Here is a 26,126-nt window from a genome sequence, read left to right on the forward strand (position 1 = left end):
TCGTCTAAGTAGAACCTAATATAGGTCGAGCAATTCTTTTTCTTCATAGCAAGAAAGGAGTCACCGTTAGGGGAAAATTGAAATCTTACATTTTTTCGAGAAAAGCTTCAAACTAAAAAAATAATAATAAAAAACTAAACCATATCATAAACAGCCAATTGTACGCCTCCACCTGTCCCTCACGTTTAGCGTTTTTTCTGTCAAACATATGACTAACACCGATCAGCTCTGACGTTGCGTTAGTGACGTCAGAGGGTGTCAGAAACGCCAAATCGCTGTCAAATTCAGTTTTAACATTGCGTTAATTATGGTCTCAGTATATATAGTATATATAGAGTTAGTGTATGCCAATTGTAATCCAACGATTCAAATTAAATTAAATTACATATTCTTTTAACTATGAATATATTATTAATTATTATAATTATAATTAATAATCCCTTAATTCATTAATTTTTTAATTAATAATAAATATTAACTATCAATATTAATAATAATAAATAATAATAACAATAATAAGAAATAACTAGTGAAATGACCCGTGAAATTACGGGTTTGTTTAAACGAAACATTTTAATGATATGTTTTAGGTATTAAGTGAATGTAAATGCTAAAGTCATTTAGTTTAATGACCCGTGGAACCACAGATTCCGACTAAAAAACTTAGTCAGAATAAATGAACTACATTTATTCTCCCACCACCTTGTTCCAATTTTCATCACAATTATTATTTTTTTATCATAAAAGCTACATTACAACTTTTTATTAATACATGTATTTCGCATACATATGTAACGTAATTAATCCCGTAAAGATGACCCAGTTTTGAATAATAATAATATTAATATAATAATAATAAATTTTGCTCTAAAATTGAGTATTTATATTTATAATAATAATTATTAGTAATAACAAATGTCTCTTTAATTTTATTTTTTAAAAACTAAAATACAATTATTATATGAAGGCTGTACAATATGCTTCAAAGTTTGTACATGTGTTCATGGGGTGTTTTATCATAAAGTTGTATATAATCTTTCAAATATTGTACATATGGTCAGGGGGTGTTTTACCATAAGGTTGTACATATTGCTTCAAATATTGTACATATAGTCATGAGGATATTTTATCATAAAGTTATATATAATACTTCATATATTATACAATTAACATGTTAATAATTTTATTTAAAATAATTAATTATTTTAATGACATCATCAAGTTAGTTACTATAAATATATATAATATTTAGAATTAATGACATCATTTAAGTGATCTAGATTTTTTTTTTAACAAAAAAATTAGCCTAATAATTACATTATCATTTTAGTATTTTAATAGAAATAAATAGATATATAATATAATATATATACATACATATGGAAAACTGATGACAATATGTTGTTTCAGTTATACTCCGTACTTGCTTCATTTTCACAGCACTCCTCTCTCTTTCCCCCTCTATCTTTCTCATAAACAATTTAGCTTCCCCAAAAGGATCAAACAAAACCCATCTCTAATTTCTGCATGAATTCTCAAGAAAATAATATTATTAAATCTCTGGATGAAATGCATAATTCAAGTTCTTCTCAACCTGAAGAAATTACAGTTCCTATTCAGTTGGTTGGTTTTCATTTCATTCATTTTTTTCCTACCTTTTTTTTTTTTTATTTGAATTTTGATCTTCGATTATCTTTTTATTTGGATGACAACTGTAAGTGGTTCATTCTTGATTTTAATTACTAAAGTTTTGATATTTCTATGTTTGTGTGTGTTTGTTTTATAATGGTAACTTGTTAGAGCTTTTTTCTGATCATATTTATCAATATTTTTAGTCTTATAAATAAAATTCTACCCAATCAATTGATATCTAATTACAATTAATGACTTACAAAATATTGATATTGATAAATATAATTTAATCATGTTTTATTCCTCATTAAATTTGTAGGTGTTTTACTAATAATATAAATATATATAGTGAAAGATAAAATAAAAATAAAAAATAGTACAACATTGCAATTTAAAAAAAAAAAAAAACTAATTCAAATTTATAAGGTAGTTGGGAATTTAGAACAGAGAAATAATCATATGAACTTAAGTTTTGCAGTTTATCATCATTTGTTTTCCATGATACTTTCTCCTGTGGTTACAACTTACAAGTAAGCACCATAAGGGTATTTTAGACATTAGACTAGTTGTCTAACATAGTTTAACTGTTTAAGGTTCATAGTAATTTGCAGTGATTTGTACGGAGTATTTAATAATGATAGTAAGTTTAATGGTTACAAAGCCTACAACTAAAAGTCAAACATAGTCAAATTTGGCAAGTTTAAAACAAAGCTAATTTGGATAGAAAGGATTATGGATAACTCAATCAGGGAATTTAGATATGATAACTTTTAAACTAATATCAGCCGTTATCTTGATTTTTCTTGATATTTTAGCCTACATTGTAGAGTCTTCCTTAAAAGCACAATAGTTGTCAAAGCAGATTAACTTTAACATTAACTTTTCACACAAAAATTGGTCTTTTTGTTTTCTTTATTACTTTTGACATCAAGTGAGACACTTTTACCTACATTGTTGACTATAGTCCATGGTTATGAACTACAAGCAGTTTAAAGAGGTGAGTCAGCTTCTAAATTTGATTTTCACTAGCAGTGCTTTATAGCAATTTTTTTTTTTTTTTTTTTTTTTTTTTGAGATCTTGGAAACATACCACACGCAAGAGTTTGAGTGTCTACCGAGCCCGCTAGGCGCGGTCGGCAAAAGTGGTTCCTTTTGCCTAACACATGAACTTTTATTTTGTTTTTTCTCCACTTATTAAGCATATAATAACTTGAGGTACAAGATTTATATTTATACTATTCATGATATTTATTTGCAATTTGTTGCCTTTCTTGGTGAGCATCTGTTTACAGGGAAAAAGCAATCTTGTTCTTAAATTATATATTATCCTTCTTATCATAAGGCTTTAGATAGATAATAACTTTTAAGGGCTAGTCTCAATTAATGTTCTCTAATTTAGTGGTACGTTGTGGGACTTAAAATTTAAGAAAAAGGTGCTTTTGATTCTACACCATTCGGCTTTTATAAGCATCATATAGTCTTCCTGTTGCTTTTGTTAGTGCAGAATTATTTGGATGCAATTAATTTTTCAATAAAAATGCTCAAAAGTGTGCTTATTAATGATTTTTTGGTTGGCAATGATGTGGAAAAGCTTAGGTTTTATTCATTTATACCGTTTTGATCCATTTCACAGGTCACATAATCAATTCATATAGATATAAGTGGGACCCGTAAAATGGAAATGAATGGTTATAACGTTAGGGGCTTACGCTTTTAGCCCGAAAAAGAATTTGATAATTTTAAGAATTGTGAATGGCTAAAAGTTTATTCATTTGTAGCTCATATCGTTTGAAGATCTATAGACTCATTATTAATTAGGATTGCATTATTTTCCTAATCAACATTTTCAAAAGTGTACTTCTGTTTTTATTTTTTTCTTTCTCTTTTGGATTAAAAAGCTTGATTTCACTTATTTATACCATGTTCATCCATCTTGTTAGTACCTTCATCAAAGCATTTATGATCTTAATCGTGTAGTCAAATACTGATCTCGTCTACTATAGTTAGAGTTACATTGTTCAAAACAATCTATGGACCTGTTAAGGTTTGCTGATTATTCAACGTTTTAACAAACTTTTTTTATTTTTTTATTTACAGGTCGAAAACGAACTATTTGACAACAATATGACTGAGCAAAACCCTGTTTCTGCTACACCATCAATACACTCTTCTTTATCTCATGAATTTGTACAAATAAAAATGCCTCCAACACCCCCAACACCGCCTCGATTTCCCAAAAAAGTGAACTTCAACGTCGCATCATCACATGAAACTTGTTTATCACGAAGTAAATCGTCAAAGAAAAATCTTATACCAAAAGTAGGTTTTAAAAATAGGAACACTATTTCAGATGCAGCGGTAGTTACAGCAGCCTCGGGTTCTGTACCACAAGAGAAATCGTGTATTGCTAGATCATGGTCACTTACAAAAATGTTTACACCTCTTGTGAAAATGACACCGTCTTTTCCTTTTACGCCAACTGGACATTCGGGCCCACAGTCAGGGTTAACAAGAGCTGGCGGTTCGCTTAATTTGCAGGTAAGTTTATTTTCTTATGGTCCTTGATTGAGTTTCTTGTTTTTACAGTTTACTATACACAGTAGTACAATTTGAGTGGCACTTTTGTAAAAAAAAAAAATTCAAAGATTGGGTGTTAACCTCGGAAAACCATGAATTTTAAAAACATATAGGGTCTTATCACTATATTAAGTGGTGTCCTATGCAATTTTAGTACGGAGTAGTAATTTGTAAAAGAATATTCCAAAATAGTGGTGTCATCAAAATGGGTCCTCACTAGAATCCAAGGATATTAGCACCGGCGGGTAACGGGCATGGATCTTTTAAATCTGCGATCCGCCCACCATGATTTTTCTTTATTCGTCAGGGGCCCGTATACCTGTCAACAGGTAATTTTTCTCACCGTACCCCTTACCCGCGGATAGCCGTTATCCGCGGGCAAACCCACGGGTTATACAAAATACATTTTATAACAATATGTGCTCGCAGATAACCATGACCCGCGGATAAACCCGCTGGTAAATTCGCAAATAATAACGATTTATATCAAATCAAATATATGTGTATATTAATGTGTGATTAAATTTAATATAATTATGCGGGTTAATGGGTATATACCTGCAGGTTTCTCTAATGAGTATCACTGGTTCGCGGGTCGGACTTTACCCGCGACGGGTAAATTATACCCGCGACCCGCCCGCGACCCATCAAACGGTACAAAATTTTACCCGTCTCGTAATCACGGGTGAACTTTTTGGAATTTACCCGCCTATCACAGGCACAAATACCTGCGGGTCACGGGTTTTTTCCGCCCATTGCCATCTAGAATCGCCCCTGGTTGATCGCATTTACAAAAAAAAAAAATTAATCGATAAAGTGACATACAAGAGTAGTAAAAAGAATACACGTTGATACAAATGTTTTAGTCGATAACATCCGTGCAGATAACTGCACACAAATTATAGTTAGAACATGCCGTTAGAAGTAGACTTCTAAAAGTCACAGTTTTAGTCCTCTGTAATTCTTGACAGATTAATAGGTATGAGAATTTTAAGTTGAAATGTTGTCCATAATGTTATAAATTTACGAGCTAGTTGCTTAATATGTTCAGCGTAATAAGTGAGCTAATCTTTTTCATGTGGTTATTTGCAGACTAAAGTCCATGAGCATATACCTCGATCTCAATCTGTCCCGATTCTGAACGAAGACATGCATATCACGAGAACGGAATATTCTTTTTTCCGAGTGATCCCCGCAATTCCAAAAGTGAAAGAACTCGATTCAATGACTCCAACCCCTATTCCAACTGATGATGAAGGTAAATTTGCATCTATAGCGCGTTATAGTTAACATAACTTTGATAATATATGATTAAGTGTTTGACTATTCCTATGAAGCTAATGGTGATGATATAGCCGAAGAAGAGGCTGTTTGTAGAATATGTTTAATTGAATTAAATGAAGGTGGAGAAACACTGAAGATGGAATGCAGTTGCAAAGGGGAACTCGCTTTAGCACATAAAGAATGTGCTATAAAATGGTTTAGCATAAAAGGTAACAAAACATGTGATGTGTGCCATCAAGATGTCGAAAATCTACCCGTTACACTTTTAAGGGTCCAAAGTAGCGTTAGAAACCGAGTTGCTAGTGTGATTGCAGGCCATGATCATCACATTGAAGTTAATGGATACAGGCAAGTTTCAGTGTTAAGATGTGGCTAGATTTTAAAAAGTTCATACTCCCTCCGTCCCATATTTATTTTCCTTTATTCCTTTTCGGGTTGTCCGAATTAATTGTCCATGGTCATAAACAGATAAGAATAATAAGGTAAAATTCTTTTATGTCCCTACTTAATGCATGTAAAACAAGAGGTAAGTAAAAAGTAAGGGGTAAAACTGTAAAGCTGGCAAAAAGTACAATGTGATAATGACATTTATTAAACTGTGTGTTTTTTGTATGGTGACAATCAATTTGGGACGGACTTAATATCGAAAATAGAATCCAATATCGTTTTTGTTTTGGTTTTTGCAGTGATATCTACAGGGTGTGGCAAGAAATGCCGATTCTTGTTATTGTTAGCATGATTGCATACTTTTGCTTTCTTGAGCAGCTTCTGGTAAAGACTTTTTTATAAATTTTACATGGATTGTGTTTCGGAGTATGAAAATTAGTTCACAAACATGACATTTCTAATTATAAACATTGTGATTATGTTTTTGATTTAAGTGTAATTGTTTTTATGAAGGTTAAGAGGATGGGTACAGGTTCAATCGCTTTATCGTTACCATTTTCTTGCATATTAGGCCTTCTATCATCCATGACCTCTTCCGCAATGGGTAAGTTTTTTGCGTCACAAATTTAAATAAATTAATTCAATAATTAAAATAAAATGGTTTTACGATTTCCATAATTGAGGTTATTTGGCTTTTATACTTATGTAGTAAAAACGATCCACAACCAAAACTAACTGATCTTGTTTGAATATCCTGAATTTCTTCTATGTACAGTGAGTCGAAGATTTGCATGGTTATATGCATCTGTTCAGTTCGTGTTTGTGGTACTTTTCGCACATATATTTTACTCTCTGGTAAGAAGATTAGTTATATTCATGCTAGTCTTCAATAAAATGAATAATAAAGCAACTGTAACCTTTGTAATATATAAATCTACCAAACAAAAATTTTTCCTAACTGTAACAATACATATAAAAACCTCACATTGTATATTTGAACACTTCTTACTACATATTTACTTAAACTATATAGGATTTTGCTACCGAAAGCCCTTAGGGTTGTCGTTAACGTGCATAAACAGTTCAATAACCATTACTATAAAGTCAATATGTAAACGACATGTACAACCCTTTTATGCATGTTAATGACAGCCCTATTTCGTTAGCAAAATCCATAATTACATACAAGTTACTATCATTGTAAGCACAAGCACTAAATTCACATAAACTTCTATCATCGTGTGATAATAATTTTGATGTCGTATGTATAGGTTGGAGTTCATTCTGTTTTATCGATTATTCTTGCAACTTTTGCGGGTTGTGGGGTGGCAATATGTGGAAAGTGCATCGTTGTGGAGTTAGTGAGGTTAAGAAGATGGTATAATCGTCGCAGATCAAATCTACAACGCGATAATCCAACCGCTGAAATCGTACCACCGTCACCAACATTGTCGTCTGAAAGTACTCCACCGCCAACGCTACCATCACCGCCGCCACCACCACCATCTTATATAGCTTCTCCTGATGTCATTATCAATCTAGACCACCCGCAATACAGAGCCGTATCACCGCCACACACTCTGCTACCGCCAACACCACCACCCTTTTCCTCCCAGCGTCGGATTAACATTGATACTTACAAATCGATCTAAATAGCAATGGGTTAATTTGCCCTTTTTTTTATATATAAAGTGGAAATTTCATAATTTCTAAGAAATATTAGATGCTTATGATCCCTCAATTGTGGATCCATGATTATCAAAGCATGAGTTCAGATTTCATGAAAACTAAGTATGTTTGGGTCTGTACTGTTTGTGTGATATTTACTTTCTAAATGGAGATATATGGGGGAATTTTTGATTTGTAGATAAACTACTTGTATACATGTGTTTGTGGAATAATAAAATGATCTTACTTGTAATTATCTTATGGGGAAATATGGTATGCTTCTAGCTGCACAAAAAGTAGGTGCAGTCATACATAACTGTTGAACAATGAAAATCCAGTTATACTATACTATTGATTCGGTTTTTATAAATTACATAAAACCTTAATAAAATTCTAAATAATCATAACCAACTTAAGCACACAATCGAGCGTGGCCCAACTAACCTATATATAATTAGTGTGTATATATCTTATTCCCAATCACGGCGTAATAGAGAATGAGGTTACAGACGTGGCCAGAGAAAGATTTTACATAAACCACTCCGTATCTCCTCCACATCAACATCACTAACAACATCTATCTCTGCAGAGATGAAGTTCATTAGATTTAGCAAGATGGGCGGGTTGGATTACGGGTCAAAACGAGATTATAATTGACACAGTCAATGTTTGAGTGACGATCTAGTTGGGTTGACTTGCATACACTTATTGTCATTTTATATTGCGTTTGTATGTGTATAATACAGTAAATAATATATGTTGTCATGAGAAAAACAATATTATTACGAAGGAATCGGAAGTTTTAGCAGACTTTCAACTTGTTTGGGCCATCCCCTTTTTACATAATTTTATGAGTTGACCAATATAAGACTAAATACAATCCAGATTGACCATTACTAACTAAATGGGTCAAAATTGCCACCTCTTAAATGGTTAAAGTTATGAAATGCTGATGCATTCCGAATTCTAGGATCGTTAGCATTGTTCTGGTTATTGATTTCTAAGCTTCTATCTTACACCTTTTAGATTACCGAGGCTTATAACAGAACTTATAACAGGTTTTAAAATCAGTTCACGAATAATAGACTTGCACACTTTAATTAATTACTAATAAGTAATAACAATAGTACATCTCATAGCGAAAGAAGTGGACACTAACAGGAAAAAAAAAAAAAAAAAAAAAAAAAAGAAAAAAAAATCTACGAAAGTTATAAACTCGTTTTGAAGCACATCAAACCGAATGTAGGACTGTACTTTCGCGCCTCAAATTGCTTTTACGGTTTGTTACAACATAGTAAGCGCCCATAGTTAAAAGAACCACAAATACGAAACCAAATATCACACCCATAATGCCTCCAGCTCCAACTTTACTCTTACTCTTTTCAGTTTTAGATACGCTTTCTTCTGCTAAGTTTGATTGCACCGTAGCAGCCATGGGCAACGGTGAACAACTAGATTCGTTACATTGTTCTTTAGTGTTCGGCGATTTTGCGTTTGGATGGAAGAAATTGTACGCGGATGGCGAAAACGCCATTGGGTTCTCGTAAACGAGCCCATGAGGAGATCTTTCTTGAGCTTTTGTTATAGTTAAGGAAATAAAACTTACAAGAGTAACTAAGAGAAGATATAGGAAATTCATTTGTATGTGTTTTTAATTTTATTATTATTATTTTTTTTTCTCTCTTTAGTTGGACTCTAATGGTTAAGAGTGTTAGGTTTTTGGTGTAATATATAGAGAGAGGTTTTTTTGGTTAGGTGGTTGCTTTGCTCACAATTTTTGTGATAGCATTAAACTATACAAATGGGAGTAAAATGATGAATATCAGTTCTTTTGTCATTAATCTGATTCTTTTTTATATCTATTATTCCTTTTGTGTGTATTCTAGTATAGTATACATTAAAACCTATGAAAGATAAGTTAACATCTAAAGACTGCTCAAAGAATCAACACTATATATGTTTATTGTCATTGAGTTTAGTATACCTAGTTATGGAAGTAATCAAGATAACCAAATATAGCTTTTAAAATGATAAAATAAATCACATTATAAATATAATTGATTATAAAACAAGTTGTGTATCATAAAGTAATATATACATGTATAATTGACATGAATAGAATTAAAGATGAAATCATCTTCTTACGTACAATAGGAAAAAGTGAAAAACAAAATTGAGTTTGCTTAGCTTAAAGGAACGGCAAAGGTGTGAGCCAATATAATTATAATTCAGAATTAAAGGGTAAGTATTCATGTCATATGTGTGTATGTAATTATAGTTTGACACCCTCTTTTAGCTTTGTATTGGCCTTGACCATTATTATAGGGGGGGAACCGCATCATGGACACAACATTAATGTCTTCTTCCTCTAGTCTCCATCTAACCATTATAAATCAATTCTCTCATCAACTTAGAGGTCACAAAAGTGAAAAATCGGGTTTAAAAAGCTTTGTTGGGAGGTTCAGGTGCTCTACCGATACCTTAACTTTGTAGTTTCAATGTTTACGAATCACATTTAGGCTTACATTTTTTAAGTGTATTTGTCATTGTTATATTTTCTGGACAAAAAAGCGTTACTTAGAAGGTTATGAATTTGTTAGAAGGTTATGAATGTAGACAAGTTTAAAAAGTAACCTCTTTTACTCGGATGTGACTGACTTATTCTGTGACCGTTAAAATTAGCTAAAATGTGAACATTTTAAGTGGTAATTAAAGAAATACAAGAATATGGTAGAATACAAATAAGTGAACGAGCTAATAACATAACAAAAGTATCCGTGACATGTTGAACAAATTTGTATTCAATGTTCATATACATACATACAAATCTTGAATCAATTAAATCGATACATGGATTTGTGGTGGCGACATTTAATATATGCATAAGAACCATGAGTGAGTCACAAGATTTATGCAATATGACCACCCAAAAAATTAAAATGTAGCTTCCATTTGGGATACTCCCATGAGTAACTCATATGTAGAGGTGGAAAATGTACTCACAATTTCAATACATTAATTTATGGGTAGCCTAGTGATGACCGGTGAGGACATGGGAATTCAATCCATATGAACTACACAGAATCAATTAAAATTTGTGTCTATCAATATATTCACATTCACATAGTCATATTTCATTGAATCAGTAGACCCAACAAATAGGTTCAAACTAGCAAAACTAGGGTTTAACTGTTTGGGATTTGTTAAAATCTAGAGAGTGGATGAGCCAATATAGGTTGTATGTGATAGTAAGAGCACCAGGAGTCGAAGGATATTTTCAGCGTTAAACAAATTTAACGGTGGGGACGGTGGAAAATCCGACACCCGGCCGCCGTTAAATCGGCGTTAAAGGCCACCGTCGGGCTGGTAACACTGTTATTTTTTTTTTTTCTTTTTACTTCTTTTACTCCGTATTATTTGAAGAAATCTGCAGGTTTAAATGGAAAAGGAGAGAAGAAGTAGATGAACAAGGAAGAAGAAGGAGATGAAAAAGGAAGAAGATGAACAAGGAAGAAGAAGGAGATGAAATTGTTTTACAATTTTGGGCCTGTTATAAAATATCTAGATTGTGTTATAAAATATCTAGATTGGATGTTAATTTTATTATTATTATATTTCTTGCATAGTAATATTTTATATTATAAATAGACATGTATGGTAACCATTTAAGGTGCACCATTTCTCTTGAAATATCAATATCAATATTTCTTCTCTCCTTCTTCTCTCTTTTTCTCTCTTTGTTCTTATAACCATTAAAGGTAGTTATAAGCCTACTGAATTATAACACGTTATCAGCACGAAAAGCTTAGTGTAATTAAAAGATATCTCAAACGATCACGAATCACTAATCAAGGTATGAAATTATTAATAATTTTCAGACTCGAATATATCAAATTTTGGACTACTAACATTTATATTTATGTTATTTAAGTTATATATGGTCGGTTATACCACCTGAATTATATTTCTGTAATCTAACTTTTACTAACTTCACTAACATTTATATTTATGTTATTTAAGTTATATATGGTCGGTTATACCACCTGAATTATATTTCTGTAATCTAACTTTTACTAACTTCACTAACATTTATATTTATGTTATTTAAGTTATATATGGTCGGTTATACCACCTGAATTATATTTCTGTAATCTAACTTTTACTAACTTCACTAACATTTATATTTATGTTATTTAAGTTATATATGGTCGGTTATACCACCTGAATTATATTTTCTGTAATCTAACTCTTATTAACTTCACTAACATTTATATTTATGTTAATAAGACCTCATGATTGTACGCAACACGTCATTTGACAACACGGTACTTTATGTACGCAACACGTCATTTGACAACACGGTACCATGGGTCGAGATTAATTCCGATCAATACGAATACGACGGGGTCTTTATATGTTATCTAACATTTATGATTACTTATGCAATTAATCATTATTTATTTCATGCATACTAATGTTTATTCTTAAATTTATAATTTTAAAAGTTAAAATAAAAAAATAGTTTGTATTTTTATTAAAAGTAAATCTTAAAAATTAAAATAAGAAAAAGTAGTTTGTACTTTTATTAAAAGTAAATCTTAAAAGTTAAAATACAAAAAGTAGTTTGTATTTTTATTAAAAGTAAATCTTAAAAGTTAAAATAAGAAAAAGTAGTTTGTATTTTTATTAAAAGTATATCTTAAAAGTTAAAGTAAGAAAAAAAGGATGGTAAAATGGAATAGTTTTTTGTCAAAAATGAAGTATTGAAAATGAAGTGGTCTCCTTCTATAACTAAAAAAAATATATATATACTTTTATCAAATGAATTTTTTTGTGGCCGACAATTTCAAACACGAGTCCGTGTTTAGTTTATCAAGAATATCTCTTGCTTTGGTGAAAGGTCACGATCACGATATCAGGTGTTGTGAAAGAATTAAAAAATTGGTCAAGTGGCCTTTTAAAAACTAGAAAAAAAATTTAAACAAAAAGTTTTTTTTTATATATTTATAATTTACGGGTAACGTAAAAAAAAGGAAGTTTTTTTAAAAAAAAAAAAAACAAAGAAAGTGTTTAAATGAGTTTTACAGAAAGGGGGAAAGCAAAGTAAAAAAAAAAACTTTTTTCCAAACAAAGGTAAATGAAAGTAGGACTTAATACAAGAAAAAAGTAAACATCTCCTAGACGTGATAAAATCTATCAATGATAAGTATTAGACTTGATGAGCTAAATGTGACAAAAATGTTTCAACATGTCTTATGTTAATTTTCTAAAATAAATTATTATTATTCCGAGTTTAACACATATACATATGTTAATTAAAAACAACCTTTTTGTTCTTATGTAGTGTTGGGTTGCAATTTTGGTTGTATGCCATAATTCCATCCAGTAGAGTGACAATAGAAAACTTTTGATGATAATCAATAAAAAACTTTTTTCCAAACTTGTCAAATATTTTGTTAAAAACGTGACCGTTGAAAAAAGGAGGTTGAATAATAAAACTTAAAAAATAAATTATTTTTTTAAGAGTGTGCATCAAAATGGCCCGTTTAATAATGGGGAGTAAAAATATAGTCAAATTGTTTCAACGAACAAGGGTTCAATTGGATGTCTCTTAAAAAAAATCCGCGGGTACGGGTGATGGATCCAATGGATCCGCATCCACGACCCGCGGGTGCTATCCCTAATTGTGACAAGTACAAATCAACTAAAAGTCTAAAAAATAAATGCTCTTATAGGGACCAAATGTTCACAATAATTGCCTAAGCTAGATATGAAACAAATAGTTCATAAAAAAAAAAAAAAAAAAAAGGTCGTTGTGCGTTTTCGGGATGATAGCCGAAATACACTTACAAAAGTAGGTCAGCCGTCAATTCTTTATGGCCATATCAACGTAGATCAATAAAATCATTTATGGTTTTGATAAAAGATTAATTAAAAATTAATTGTTTTTTGGTCTTGGATTCTCGGTAACAAAAGCAAAGGTTGTTTTTGGTTGCCACAACAAACAAGACAGAGGTTGTTGACTTTTGTTGTTAAACATGGCACAAGTGAACAATAACAATAGATTATTGTTTTTGAAAAGAATAATGATGCGTTAATTTTATTGTATAAAATAAAATTAAAGAAAATGGTTTTCATTGATGACTATGAACAAACGCAAACAAAGTATTTGTGGTATTTGGTGATTAAAAAAAAAGTGCATCTAAAGCTTCTACTGAAAATAATATGCATCTAAAGCTTCTACTGAAAATTAATGTGCAAGGTACAACGTATAACTATATGGTCAAATTCATTTGAGCCTTCGGAGTCACAAGTATATGATGTATATATATATTACTCAATTAACAAAATAGTAAATCTAAATTAATTCATATGAATAGTAAAACGAAATTAATTAATTTACTATTCACATAAAAAAGCGCATATGATAAAAAGCGCATCGCATATGATAAGCGCATATGATAAAAAGCGAATATGATGAAAAGCACAACGCATATGATGAAAATCGCATATGATTAAAAGCGCATATGGTGAAAAACACAGCGCATATGATTAAAAGCGTATATGGTGAAAAGGATATATGATAAAAAAAAAAACACATATGGTGATTTATAAAAAAAAAAAAAAAAAAAAACACATATGGTGATTAATGGAAAGCACATATGGTGATTAATGAAAAGTATATTGTGAAAAAGAATCACAAATGTTTCTTGAAAGAATTCAAGGTAAGATATATGAACCAATTCATCCATCATGTGAACCATTTTGATATTTCATGGTTCTAATAGACGCATCTAGCGGATGGTCTCATATTTGTATGTTATCAAGCCGTAATATGGCATTTGCAAAGTTTCTTGCACAAATTATTAAATTGAGAACACATTATTCTGATTACACCATTAAAAGGATGAGACTTGATAATGCTGGTAAGTTAACATCTCAAGCATTTAATGATCATTATATATCTACAGGGATTGTTGTTGAACATCCAGTTGCTCATGTGCATACACAAAATTGGTTTAGCTGAATCAATAGATAAACGCTTACAGCTAATAACTAGACAATTGATAATGAGTACAAATCTCTCAATATTTATATGTGGACATGTAAATTTACATGTTGCGACATTAATTCGCATTATACCATGTGGAAGTCGTAAATATTTTCACTTAATACTTGATTTTGGCCAAGAGCCAAATATTTTCTACCTTAAAACATTGGTTGTGCAGTGTATGTTCCAATTGTATCACCACAACACAATAAAATGGTTCTTCAAAGAAAGATGATAATATATTTTGGATATAAAACATCTTCAATCATAAGATATATTGAACCCATGATGGGTGATATTTTTACAGCACGTTTTGCTGATTTTCATTTTAATAAAACATTGTTCCCTAGATTAGGGGGAGAAATAAAAATAAAAAATAAAATGATGCTTCATGATGTGAACATCAATTAAGGTATATTGAACTCGCACAAAAGAATGTGAAACGAAAGTTCAAAAATAATGCATATGCAAGAACTTGCAAATTAATTACTTTATGCATTTACAGATATAAAAAAGTGACTAAATCATATATACCAGCGATAAATGCTCCAGCTCGAACTGAAATTCCAAAAGCTGGCAATAATGTCACTGTTGAGTCTTTGCCACGCATCAAACGTGGAAGATCAATTGGTTCCGAAGATAAAAATCCTCGAAAAAGAAAATCAGCTGATAATGAGGTAAGAGAAAGTGTCCAAGAAGAACCACAAATCAATATTCCTTCTGCAGAGGATATTGATAAATGTAAATACTAAAATTGCGATAAATTATGCAATATTATGGAACCGAAATGAAACTAAAATCTCTATGAGATATTTTCATATAATGTTACAATGACATCATGAATAAAGATGATGATCTGGAACTAAAATCTGTCATTGAATATACAAAATGGACATGATTGAGCTCAATGGAAAGGAGCAATAAGAGCTGAATTAGAATCGCTCGATAAAAGAAAAGTTTTCGGATCAATCGTTATCACTTTTAAAGATGTGAAACGTATGGGATACAAATGAATTTTTATCCGAAAAGAAATGTGCAAATGAAGTTACAAGGCAAAACTAGACTTGTAACTCAATATTTCCCACAAAGACCAGAAATGAATTAGGAGGAAAAATTATCCTCCTGTAATGGATACAATTACTTATTAGATACTTAATCAACCTGGTAGTTATTTAAATGCATCTCATGAATGTTGTTACTACTTATCTGTATGGATCACTTAATAGTGATATATATGAATATACCTAAAGGGTTAAGGTATCATAAGCATCTAATGTAAAACCCAAGGGAATATATTCCATTAAATCACAAAGATTTCTAAGTGGGTTTATACAAACGGGACGTATGTGGTATAACCGATTAAATGACTACTTGATAAAAAAAAGGGTATAAATATAAACTTATTTTGCACGTATGTTTTATAAAAACAATGTTCGGATATGAGATCGTAGTTGTTTATGTCAATGTTCTTAACATCATATGAACAAATAAAGAGATCTATGAAATCATTCAACTTCTAAAGAATTATTTTGAAATGAAAGATCTTGAAAAAATCAAGTATTACCTTGGATTGCAAATTGAGCATATGCCTAATGGTTTACTTGTACATCAAACAACTTATACCGAAAAGATTTTAAAACATTTTTTTTTAAAGACAAACTCATTGTTGTTAGATCACTCAATATTGACACTGATCTATTTCATCCCTGCGATGATCATGAAAATTTTAACAGATCGGAAGTTCTATATTTTAGTGCAATTGAGGTTCTTATGTATCTTATAGATTATACAAGATCTGACATTTCTTTTGCAGTTAATTTGTTGACAAGGTTCAGCTCAGCCCCTACCAAAAGACATTGGAATGAGATCAAACAAATAGTTTGATACCTTCGGGGAACTACTGATTTATAATTATTTTATTCTAACAACTCGAAACAAGATTTGTTTGGTTATACAGATGCAGATTATTTATCCGATCTACATAAAGCTAAATCTCAAACTGGATATGTATTCCTAAATGGAGGCACCGCAATATCATGACGTTCTCAAAACAAACACTTGTTGCAACATCATCAAATCATGCCGAAGTGATTGCATTACATGAAGCTACTCGGGAATGATTTTAGTTAAGATCAATGATACAAATCATTATTGATTCTTGTGGACTAGAACGCTATAAAAGCGTAACAACTATCTATGAAGATAATACAACTTACATAATACAAATGAAAGAAGAGTATCAAAAATGACAGAACAAAACATAAATGCTGACGAGGCGCTAAAGCTATAAACGGTCTTAACGGTCATAAGTTTGATGGAAAAGAATGGTATATTGGTAAGGCTCAGAAAAAGACTGAAAGGGAATAGGAACTGAAACAACGGTTTGAACAAACCATGAAGGAGACTGTAGACAAATCACGAGGGCCAAACTTGTACATAAAAGATTTAGATGATACAGTTTCAGATGAAAACCTCAGATTTTTCTCATATACTCAAGATATCGTAAAAGACAACCAGATTAAAATGAGATACGTTCAATCAACAACTCTGCTGATCTTTATACCAAAGCACTGCTAACTGCTATTTTCAGAACACACGTTCATAATATTGGCATGAGGCATGTTCAGAAGATGTAACAACTCAGGCGTTGCCTATTTGAGGGGGAGTCAACTTTATGCTGCACTCTTTTTCCCTTAGCTAAAGTTTTATCCCAATGAGTTTTCTTTAGCAAGGTTTTTAACGAGGCAGTACTAGTTATTCTCTAATAAAATTGTCATCCAAGGGGGAGTGTTATAAAATATCTAGATTGTGTTATAAAATATCTAGATTGGATGTTAATTTTATTATTATTATATTTCTTGCATAGTAATATTTTATATTATAAATAGACATGTATGGTAACCATTTAAGGTGCACCATTTCTCTTGAAATATCAATATCAATATTTCTTCTCTCCTTCTTCTCTCTTTTTCTCTCTTTGTTCTTATAACCATTAAAGGTAGTTATAAGCTTACTGAATTATAACAGGGCCAATATTTTTTCTTAAATCATAATAATAATTTATTCTAATTTATTTTAGATAGTATGTTAGTTAATAAATAAAAAGATTTAAATTAATTAAATAATAATAAATATTTAAATTTGACACTGATTTATTTTATATAGCATTTGTTTTTATATTTTTAATATATAATTAAACTAAATAATATTATTAAAAGTGTTTAAAAATAATTAAATAATGATTTAATACTGAAATTTAACACTGAACGATTTCCCCTGTTTTGGCTTCAGTGTTAAATCCAATGTTAAATTTAACACTGAGATTTAACACTTAACGACTCCTAGTGGTCTAAGGAGGTTATAATGTGATGAACCAAGACATTAGTTTTTAGCAGGCATACAAATTTCCAAAGGATAAACAGCTCACCATCAGTCAGCACCAAAACACTATAATCAACCCATAACAATACATACATATACATATACATATACATATACATATCATAACTAAATTCTAAGAAACAATGTACATAACAATTCAAAGCCTTACGGGTCCCACTTTATTTTAAAACTTCCATCATATGTATGGTGAAAACCTCCTATTCTGACCGAATCTAGGATGAAAGCCTTATGGGGTCCCAAAAAAAATTTCAAAGCTAATGGAAGGTGAAGAGCAAGGTTGCAAAATTCGCTATTCGGGGATTAATCGGTCGGGACTTTGGAAGGATTAATCGGCAATTCGAGGATTAATCGGAGATTAATCGGATTGTACCGTATACATTTAAATATTAAATTTTAATATTTATATGTGTAATTATAGGAAAAAAAACATAAATATAAAGATAATTTTTACCATAATTGTCTAAAATTATTTATTTTGCTTCAAAACTATAAAATTCTAGTTTAAATTCATGTTAAATTGTTAACCATTTTTTAGTTTGACTGACTTTGATTACCAAATTCGATTTTGATCCATCAATTGACGTTGACCGTTTAATTAAACGGATTTTTGAAAATCGGAACGGATTGCTCCTAATAATAATTAATCGGGGATTAATCGGCGAGTAATCGGGTTTTTCACAACACTGGTGAAGAGTACTTTAGTAGTCATTTACCTAATAATATAATAATTTTTAAAAATATATGAGGTCCCGTAATGAAATTTAGTGTGTGTCCTATACAATTTGAAGTATACATTTTATAAATTTTTTTCACACTAGTAGGGTCATAGACCCCCACCACCCCTTATGGCCTACAATCGCCCCTGTATGCTGGGTTGGTGCATATGATAACATCTCCTTGGTGAGTCATGGAGATGCTATGGCGAACACAATAGGCAGAGTTGTTACATATCTTTGTACATGATTTATTTTTTATGTACTATGAATATTTTCTAAATCTTATATTAAATACTTCTTTGTCGAAGTTTTTACTTGATATATTCTTAGTGTTTAATTCAAAGTACAAATATATAATTTTAGACAAGGTTGCAAAATGTGAACAGCTTAGCTTACAACACATCGCTGGCCTAGTGCATTGGCCCTTCGAGTGAAGAGAAGGCTAGCTATACTCGAGAAGTACTCTATTTGAACTTCTATATATATTTACATATTACATATATATTATTTATATATAAATATAGATATAGATAAGAAATAAAACTATAAGCATATAAGCATAAGCATAAAGATTATAATAAAGAAGCATTAACAGAGTTGTTTAGAAACATAAAAACAATTGTTCAAATGCATTAACGTGAATTATCATAACATATATGCAGTATTGCATTATTCACCAAAAAAATCAGCTTAAACAAGTAGACAACATGAAATAGTAAACAATAAACTCAGGACTCAAACAATTGGTCATAATGTCTTCCTAACTCACACAAAAGTGACAAGCTTTACACATAAATGAATACTTTAAAACATATTATTGCCCAAATTTCAGATTATACGGTACCAAATTTTCATAATTGCAGTGACAATATATCGGAATAGTGGAATGCCTAACACGCAATGGTGGTCGCTCACAGGAACGCGAACTTTGAACATTTTGACAAACAAACGTATACAAATTGTAACCAAGTATCCAAAATTTATCAACAGAGCAATAATGAGATGCAAGTAAACAGCAATATTCACCAAAATATAAAATCTAAACCCCAAACATCAAAATTAAACTAAAAATTCACACATTTGGCCAGACTGTCTTGCTAAATAACTATACATCAAAATATCAGAATATAAGACACCAACACTCAAATTTTTCACATTTTATCAAAATATGAGAAAACTCAGTGATGAAACTTATTATCAGAATATAATGATAATATAATGTCATTAAAACAAAACTTAATATCAAAGTCAACATCCCAAAACATGAAAATTATAACCAAAAAAAAAAAAAACTACCGTACGATTCGAGCACAGATATCACAACAGATCAATCAATATCATCAATCAATCCTGCGGAATTTCAACATCACCGGAAGCAATTTCCTCCTGCAAATCCTTCGGATCTTTACCATCAACCGTGCATCCAACAGAAACACACGTTCCTAAAATCTCCTTAACCGTTCCTTGCAGCTCCTTCGCCATTGATCTAGGCCTCATCACTTTAGCAATCTCAATGACGTCATCAAGTGATATATTTCCGCTATGCTTAATATTCTTCACTTTCTTCCTATCACGTTCAGGTTCTTTCAAAGCTTTGATAACTAACGCCGCCGCTGAAGGTACGACGGAGACTTTAGCCTGACGATTTTGCACAGTCAATTTCACTGTGACACGTAGACCCTTCCAGTCCTTAGCGGTTTCTTTTGCAATGTCTTCACCGATTTTTTTTGGTGATAGACCGAGTGGGCCGATTTTAGGTGCGAGTGATGATGCGGCACCGACTTCACCTCCGGTAACACGCACATAGACGTCGACGACTTGCGAGGGATCGAACTTCGGCGGCATTTTGGACGACGGCGGCGGCTGCTAGGGTTTCGGCAAGAGAGTGGGTTTGAGTGTGTGTTGTGATTGTTAGAAGTTAGAAAATTAAAAAGGAGAAGTTAATTAGGGCTTTGCGTGTGTGACTAAAAAGTCGATTTTATCCTTTGGATTTTATCCAATGGGCTTAACAAATGGGCCTGAGGTTGCATTGTTAATTTAATGGGCTTAACAAACGGGCCGAATATCATAACACGGAACAAAAGATGAAGACAGATACTATGAAATGGACGGTTTGTACTTTGCAAGCTGTACCACCACGCTACCACCACAAGAGGTCCCTTATAAGAGGCCATCATGGTGGCCAAAAGGAGTGCTTGTTGAATGATAACGAAATATTAAAACCCAAAAGTATAGTTAAAAATGTTGGATAGCTTAAATAATTACTTAAAAAGACGTTTTTAATATAACAAAGCGCGGTGTACACCACGAGCCACACCATCAAGCCGCCACACAAAGAGGTCCTAGCCTGTTGACTGTGCTGAGCCTCATCACGAGGCCATAAAGAGTGGTCAGAGGGTTTAATGGCAAAGATATATCATAACCTTAAATGTTGTTTTCAAGTATTGGTTAACAAATAAAATATGTGCATTACACTGTTACGATAAAATGTTAATTACTGTTAATTATTTTAAATACTCCGTAGTAATCATCCAGTGGTTTTCAGTTGACATATATATCACCATCTATCGATATTCTATATTATATATAATCACAAAGTGAGTTTTAGCCAGTGTTGTAAAAGTCGGCCGACTTGGCCGATGCGTCGTTTTTTTGGGTTCTCCGTCCCGTTTTTCTGAAAACGACTCAAAAGACGGTCAAAGCTAAAAGTTCGGTCAAAGTCTGTCAAAGACGGTCAAAGTTGGTCAAAATGGTCAAAATCAGTCAAATTTTCGTCAAGATGTGATATGTTTCTAAAATTAGGGTTTGTTTTTATTTTTTGGGCCGCCCTTTTCTCTGTGTCCTTACTGATTATGTACTCAGTAACATTAATTGAGTTTGAAGTTTGATTGTATTTAAATTCAAGTTCTTATTTAAGAAATTTATGGTACAGAATCAACTATTTTATACATATATAAATATATATTCAAGAAATTATTAATAAAGTCAACGTTGGTCAACGATCGACGCGTCACCGACGCGTCCCCGATTTGGCCGACGCGTCCTTTTTAGGTCTCGGCCGATGCGTCCCCGACTCGCGACTTTTACAACCTTGGTTTTAGCTAATCAACATTCAAAAAATTGACATGACAGAAAAAGACCATTAGATTAATACCATTAGATTAATTGTTATCTTTCAATAATAGTCATGAATTTTATTGATCACTCAACAATTGTCTCTCTCCTCTATTTCAATTGTTTATTGACACAGCTACCCTCAACTCTCCAAACAAAAAATACGGAACACGGGTTGATCGATTTACTTTTCTTTCTTTCTTTCGTTCTTTCTGTGTAAACCTTCTCTGGATCTATATCTGAAATTTCTTAAAATGGCATGTTATTATAGGGAAGTTAAACGTTACATTAGACTGATTTTTGAGCTGCTCTGCATTGTGAATAACTATATAAAAATAGTTTATATTAACTGTTTTCATCTTTTGTTCGGGTATACTTTAGCCTTTGTCCTACATGAAATTATGGGGCGACTTTAAATGGGCCTAACATGATTTAACAGTCTTAAGAGTTTATATAGTTGCTTGAACTATATTGAATGCATATAATATGTCTTTGTTACGGAGTACTTAATTAGGTCCTGCTTTGTGTGTTTAGGTAAGATTTTAATTATTATAGGACGACAAGTTTACAACAAAGAACCCTAAAAAATCATTAAATCATCTAATCTTTGGGTTGATATAAATAAAGCTGAATTAGAGCTTAATTATGTTAGTCTCTCTTATAAAAATGTAGTATGCAACACTAATATTGAGTTTAAATGAATTTGAGTCCAGGTTGTAATTGATCATATGTGTCGTACACTATTGATGGAGGAAGCAAGTTTTTCGGATGCAACATCTACAATTATTTTTCTTTATAACTTTGTATGTGTGTGTTTCACTTCTACAACTAAAATTATCAATGTTATTTTTTGGTCATTGTGTATGCGTGGAATGTTAGTATATATTAACAACTCATCGAGTTACCTCTAGAGCAAGGTTACAAAATTCGCTACTCGGGGATTAATCGGCCGGGACTTTGAAATGATTAATCGGCAATTCGGGGATTAATCGGATTGTACTGTATACATTTAAATATTAAATTTTAAAATTTATGTGTAAATATAGAAAAAAAATCATAAATATAAAACAAACTTTAACGTAACTGTCTAAAATTGTTCATTTTGCTTCAAAAATACAAAATTCTAGTTTAATTCATATTAAAATGTTAACCATTATGACTTTAACCAATTTTGATTACCAAATTCGACTTTAACCCATCAATTAACGTTGACCGTTTAATTAAACGGATTTTTGGAAATCGGAACGGATTTCTCTTAAAAATGATTTATCGGAGATTAATCGGCGGGTAATCGATTTTTTTTACAACACTGCTCTAGAGTACCATATTTTGACATTATATGAGAAAAATATTACTAAGTTGTATGATTTTTTATTTTTCCGTACATTCTATAACACACATTTCAGTTATATATTTTAGGACCTTTTATTATTATTATTTTTAAAAAATCCCGCGAATCGCGGGTTATAAACTAGTCTTTCTTTAAAGTATGCTTAGAACACCACTATCTCCGATTTATATATAATAACCACTCTTCCATGACTAATATTTTGTTATAATTAGAACATTATTTATCAAATATATATATAAAAAAAAATTGAGTTTCAATAATTGCTTTATATAAAAAAATGCGAGAATTGAACCCGCAACCACTCAAATGATAGCCGCGCTTGAAAACACTCTTCCGAGGGTTCCTTTTGTTCTAGAATTAGAACATTATGTATTTCTTTATATAAAACTAAAAATGGGGGGTTATATTGAACATAGTGTAAAAATGAGGGAGTGGAAATGGTGAAATTGAGATGAAGTTTTAAATGAATAGTATCCGTTGTTAATTTTCTAAAATGGGGGGTTATATTGAACATAGTGTAAAGATGAGGGAGTGAAAATGATGAAACTGAGATGAAGTTTTAAATGAATGGTATCCTTTGTTAATTTTCGAATTGAATATATCTATAGTTAATATTAAAATTCTATAATAATAATTTCATTATTAGACTAATTCTTTTATTAAGAAAAAATTAAAAAAAAAAAAATTCTAAGCATTATAGATGATGTCATTAATCTAAATAATTTTGAATTAAAATTAAATCTTATTAATTAATTATTATTATTAAAACTTATTAATAATTATTTTATTATTAAAATTAAATAATTTTGAATTATTTTAAATTGTGTACGAGAAGATTTAAAAGCTCGGTAGAAGGAAATCAATTATAATTTTACATTTTAATTTACACTTTTAAAATAAAATGAAAATTGATATTATCTCTTATGATTGATGTGGATTGTTTAATATGCATTTTAGGTGTTTGATGAAATATTCAGCTGACGAGTTTCTTAGTCGGACTCTGTGGTTCCACGGGTCATTAATCTAAATAATTTTAGGATTTACGTTCACCTAATACTTAAAAATATCATTAAACTGTTTCGTTTAAACAAGCCCGTGGTTCCATGGGTCATTTCACTAGTTTATAATATAATATAATTATAATAAATAAATAATATTAATATATTAATTTAATATATAAAATTAATACAATATCAAAATTCACGATTAATATAATACGGAGTAAATAACTCACGTGATGGATATCTTTACAATTGTTAATTCAAAAACCTTGCATTATTTATGGAGAGATCAGGTGTCATGATGTACAAGTATCAATCGGCGTATGGTCCTTCAAAAGTGACTTTAATATACAAGTGTCATTTATAGAAAATTACGGGAAAAATGAACAAATTAAGTACACCACAAAAATTGGGCATTTGAAAGAGACAGTAAATAGAAATGCATGCGTTGTACGCAAACGAAGAAAGTTTTTGTTTACGTTGTTTACGTTATTTGAAGTAGACGAATATCATACTATATATCAATTATAGGAAAAATGTTATATTGCTTTTGATAATAAGATTAAATGATTTACCATTGAATGATTTATAATCTGAATGATTAAAAAATTATAAATGAAGTTCATTCTTAATGACAATAACTTATTTAAAAATCATTTTGAACGAATAATATGAATGCTGTAAAATTATCTTATTAACCTTTGACATGAATGAAAATTACAATATAGTTGTTTAATAAGTGTTCTTGGTATAGTTATAGAGAATATTACATAAAATTTATGTATTTAATGATTAAGAGATAATTTCATCTTTGAAGGTTCGACAGTGAATGTTGAACAATTTAGCATTATATGTCATTAAGATGTCAGAAACAAACGAGCTGCATGTTGAATAGTACGACATTCAACGCTGAACCATTTAATTAAGAGATAAAGAAACACACTCTTAGTGGACACTATTCATTTGTATTTATTCATATATGGTTTAACCGGTTATTCTTTGACCATTGTTTACCATTTTTCGGATCACCCCAAGAGTTGTTAAGGAGATTTGAACTTGAAACTTCTTTGTTGCTGGTGATGATAGGCGTTAACTAAAGTCCACATTAAATATTAAATATTGAAAGAAACAAATATACGTATATAAGTCTAATGAGAACTCTCTCTACTACCAATTGGTTTAGAGTATTAAGAGACTCTTAGACTTATTTCTAGTACATGTGTTTGAAATACAAAGTGGTATTTGAGCCGTGTTGGAGTACTTATTTCTAGTCTTTATGAGTGATATGCCGGTTGCGCGGGTTAGCTGAGGAGAAAACACTTGAGAGTATTTTTGTGAGTGAAGTGGAATGTAATTCTGGAAGTGATCCTTAATTCTTTCTTGTTACGCCTATTTATACTTGCTGGCTTTTGTCCCTTATGTAACAACCCAACCCTCGTTAATCCAAAAACACGACAAAAAAAAAAAAAAAAAATTCTGAACCAGTGTATCTGGACGGCATCCAACATTGAAATACAGGACGGCGTCCAAGGACCTTGGACGGCATCCAAATGAACTAAAACTTTCTGACCCAGCGGTCCAACTTACTCGAGCGGAAAACCCGCTTCCCGACATTTTTAAACGAAACCGATTATCATAAAACATCCATATAAGTAAAACTAAGAGATTTTCACATTCAAAGCAAGTTTTACAACACCGGGCCCACAACGACCCGACTTACAATTTTCGTTCAAAAATAAAAGTTTCAACCATTCAAGTTTAATTTACAAACGACACTAGAGCATGGTGTTTGAGGTTAAACTACTCAAATCTTGGTCGAACTTCCAAATGCTAAACCCTCGAGAGCCACTACTAGTCCAAACGGATACCTTTGCCCTTATCCGCGTCGGATCCTAAAAAGGTAAACAACGAGAGGGTAAGCTAACGCTTAGTGAGTAGAATAA

The 26,126-nt window shown here is 31.2% G+C and overlaps 3 protein-coding genes across 7 annotated transcripts; 1 reads left to right on the plus strand and 2 right to left on the minus strand.

Moving 5' to 3' along the window:
• Nucleotides 1-1,432: 1,432 nt before the first annotated feature.
• Nucleotides 1,433-7,795, plus strand: LOC139844042 (uncharacterized). Of its 5 annotated transcripts, none has more exons than XM_071834245.1 (8): nucleotides 1,433-1,623; nucleotides 3,730-4,170; nucleotides 5,302-5,467; nucleotides 5,547-5,841; nucleotides 6,180-6,264; nucleotides 6,394-6,484; nucleotides 6,656-6,735; nucleotides 7,152-7,795. In XM_071834245.1, the coding sequence occupies exons 1-8, from the start codon at nucleotides 1,528-1,530 to the stop codon at nucleotides 7,530-7,532; spliced, it is 1,635 nt and encodes a 544-aa protein (XP_071690346.1). In that variant the 5' UTR covers nucleotides 1,433-1,527; the 3' UTR covers nucleotides 7,533-7,795. The 5 variants fall into 5 exon arrangements, with proteins under 5 accessions (XP_071690346.1, XP_071690347.1, XP_071690348.1 ...); XM_071834246.1 differs by lacking the exon at nucleotides 1,433-1,623 and adding an exon at nucleotides 2,585-2,629; XM_071834247.1 differs by lacking the exon at nucleotides 1,433-1,623 and adding an exon at nucleotides 3,001-3,033.
• An 886-nt stretch (nucleotides 7,796-8,681) lies between these two features.
• LOC139841911 (uncharacterized) lies at nucleotides 8,682-9,082 on the minus strand. Its single transcript, XM_071832098.1, has 2 exons — nucleotides 8,786-9,082; nucleotides 8,682-8,702 (listed from the first exon to the last, which is right to left on the minus strand). The coding sequence occupies exons 1-2, from the start codon at nucleotides 9,080-9,082 to the stop codon at nucleotides 8,682-8,684; spliced, it is 318 nt and encodes a 105-aa protein (XP_071688199.1).
• Nucleotides 9,083-19,899: 10,817 nt separating this feature from the next.
• Nucleotides 19,900-20,647, minus strand: LOC139844043 (large ribosomal subunit protein uL11x-like). Its single transcript, XM_071834250.1, has one exon. It carries the CDS (start codon nucleotides 20,560-20,562, stop codon nucleotides 20,062-20,064), a length of 501 nt encoding a protein of 166 aa, XP_071690351.1. The 5' UTR covers nucleotides 20,563-20,647; the 3' UTR covers nucleotides 19,900-20,061.
• Nucleotides 20,648-26,126: the final 5,479 nt, after the last annotated feature.

This window comes from Rutidosis leptorrhynchoides, chromosome 4 (assembly GCF_046630445.1).
Source record: "Rutidosis leptorrhynchoides isolate AG116_Rl617_1_P2 chromosome 4, CSIRO_AGI_Rlap_v1, whole genome shotgun sequence".
Lineage (NCBI taxonomy): Eukaryota > Viridiplantae > Streptophyta > Magnoliopsida > Asterales > Asteraceae > Rutidosis > Rutidosis leptorrhynchoides.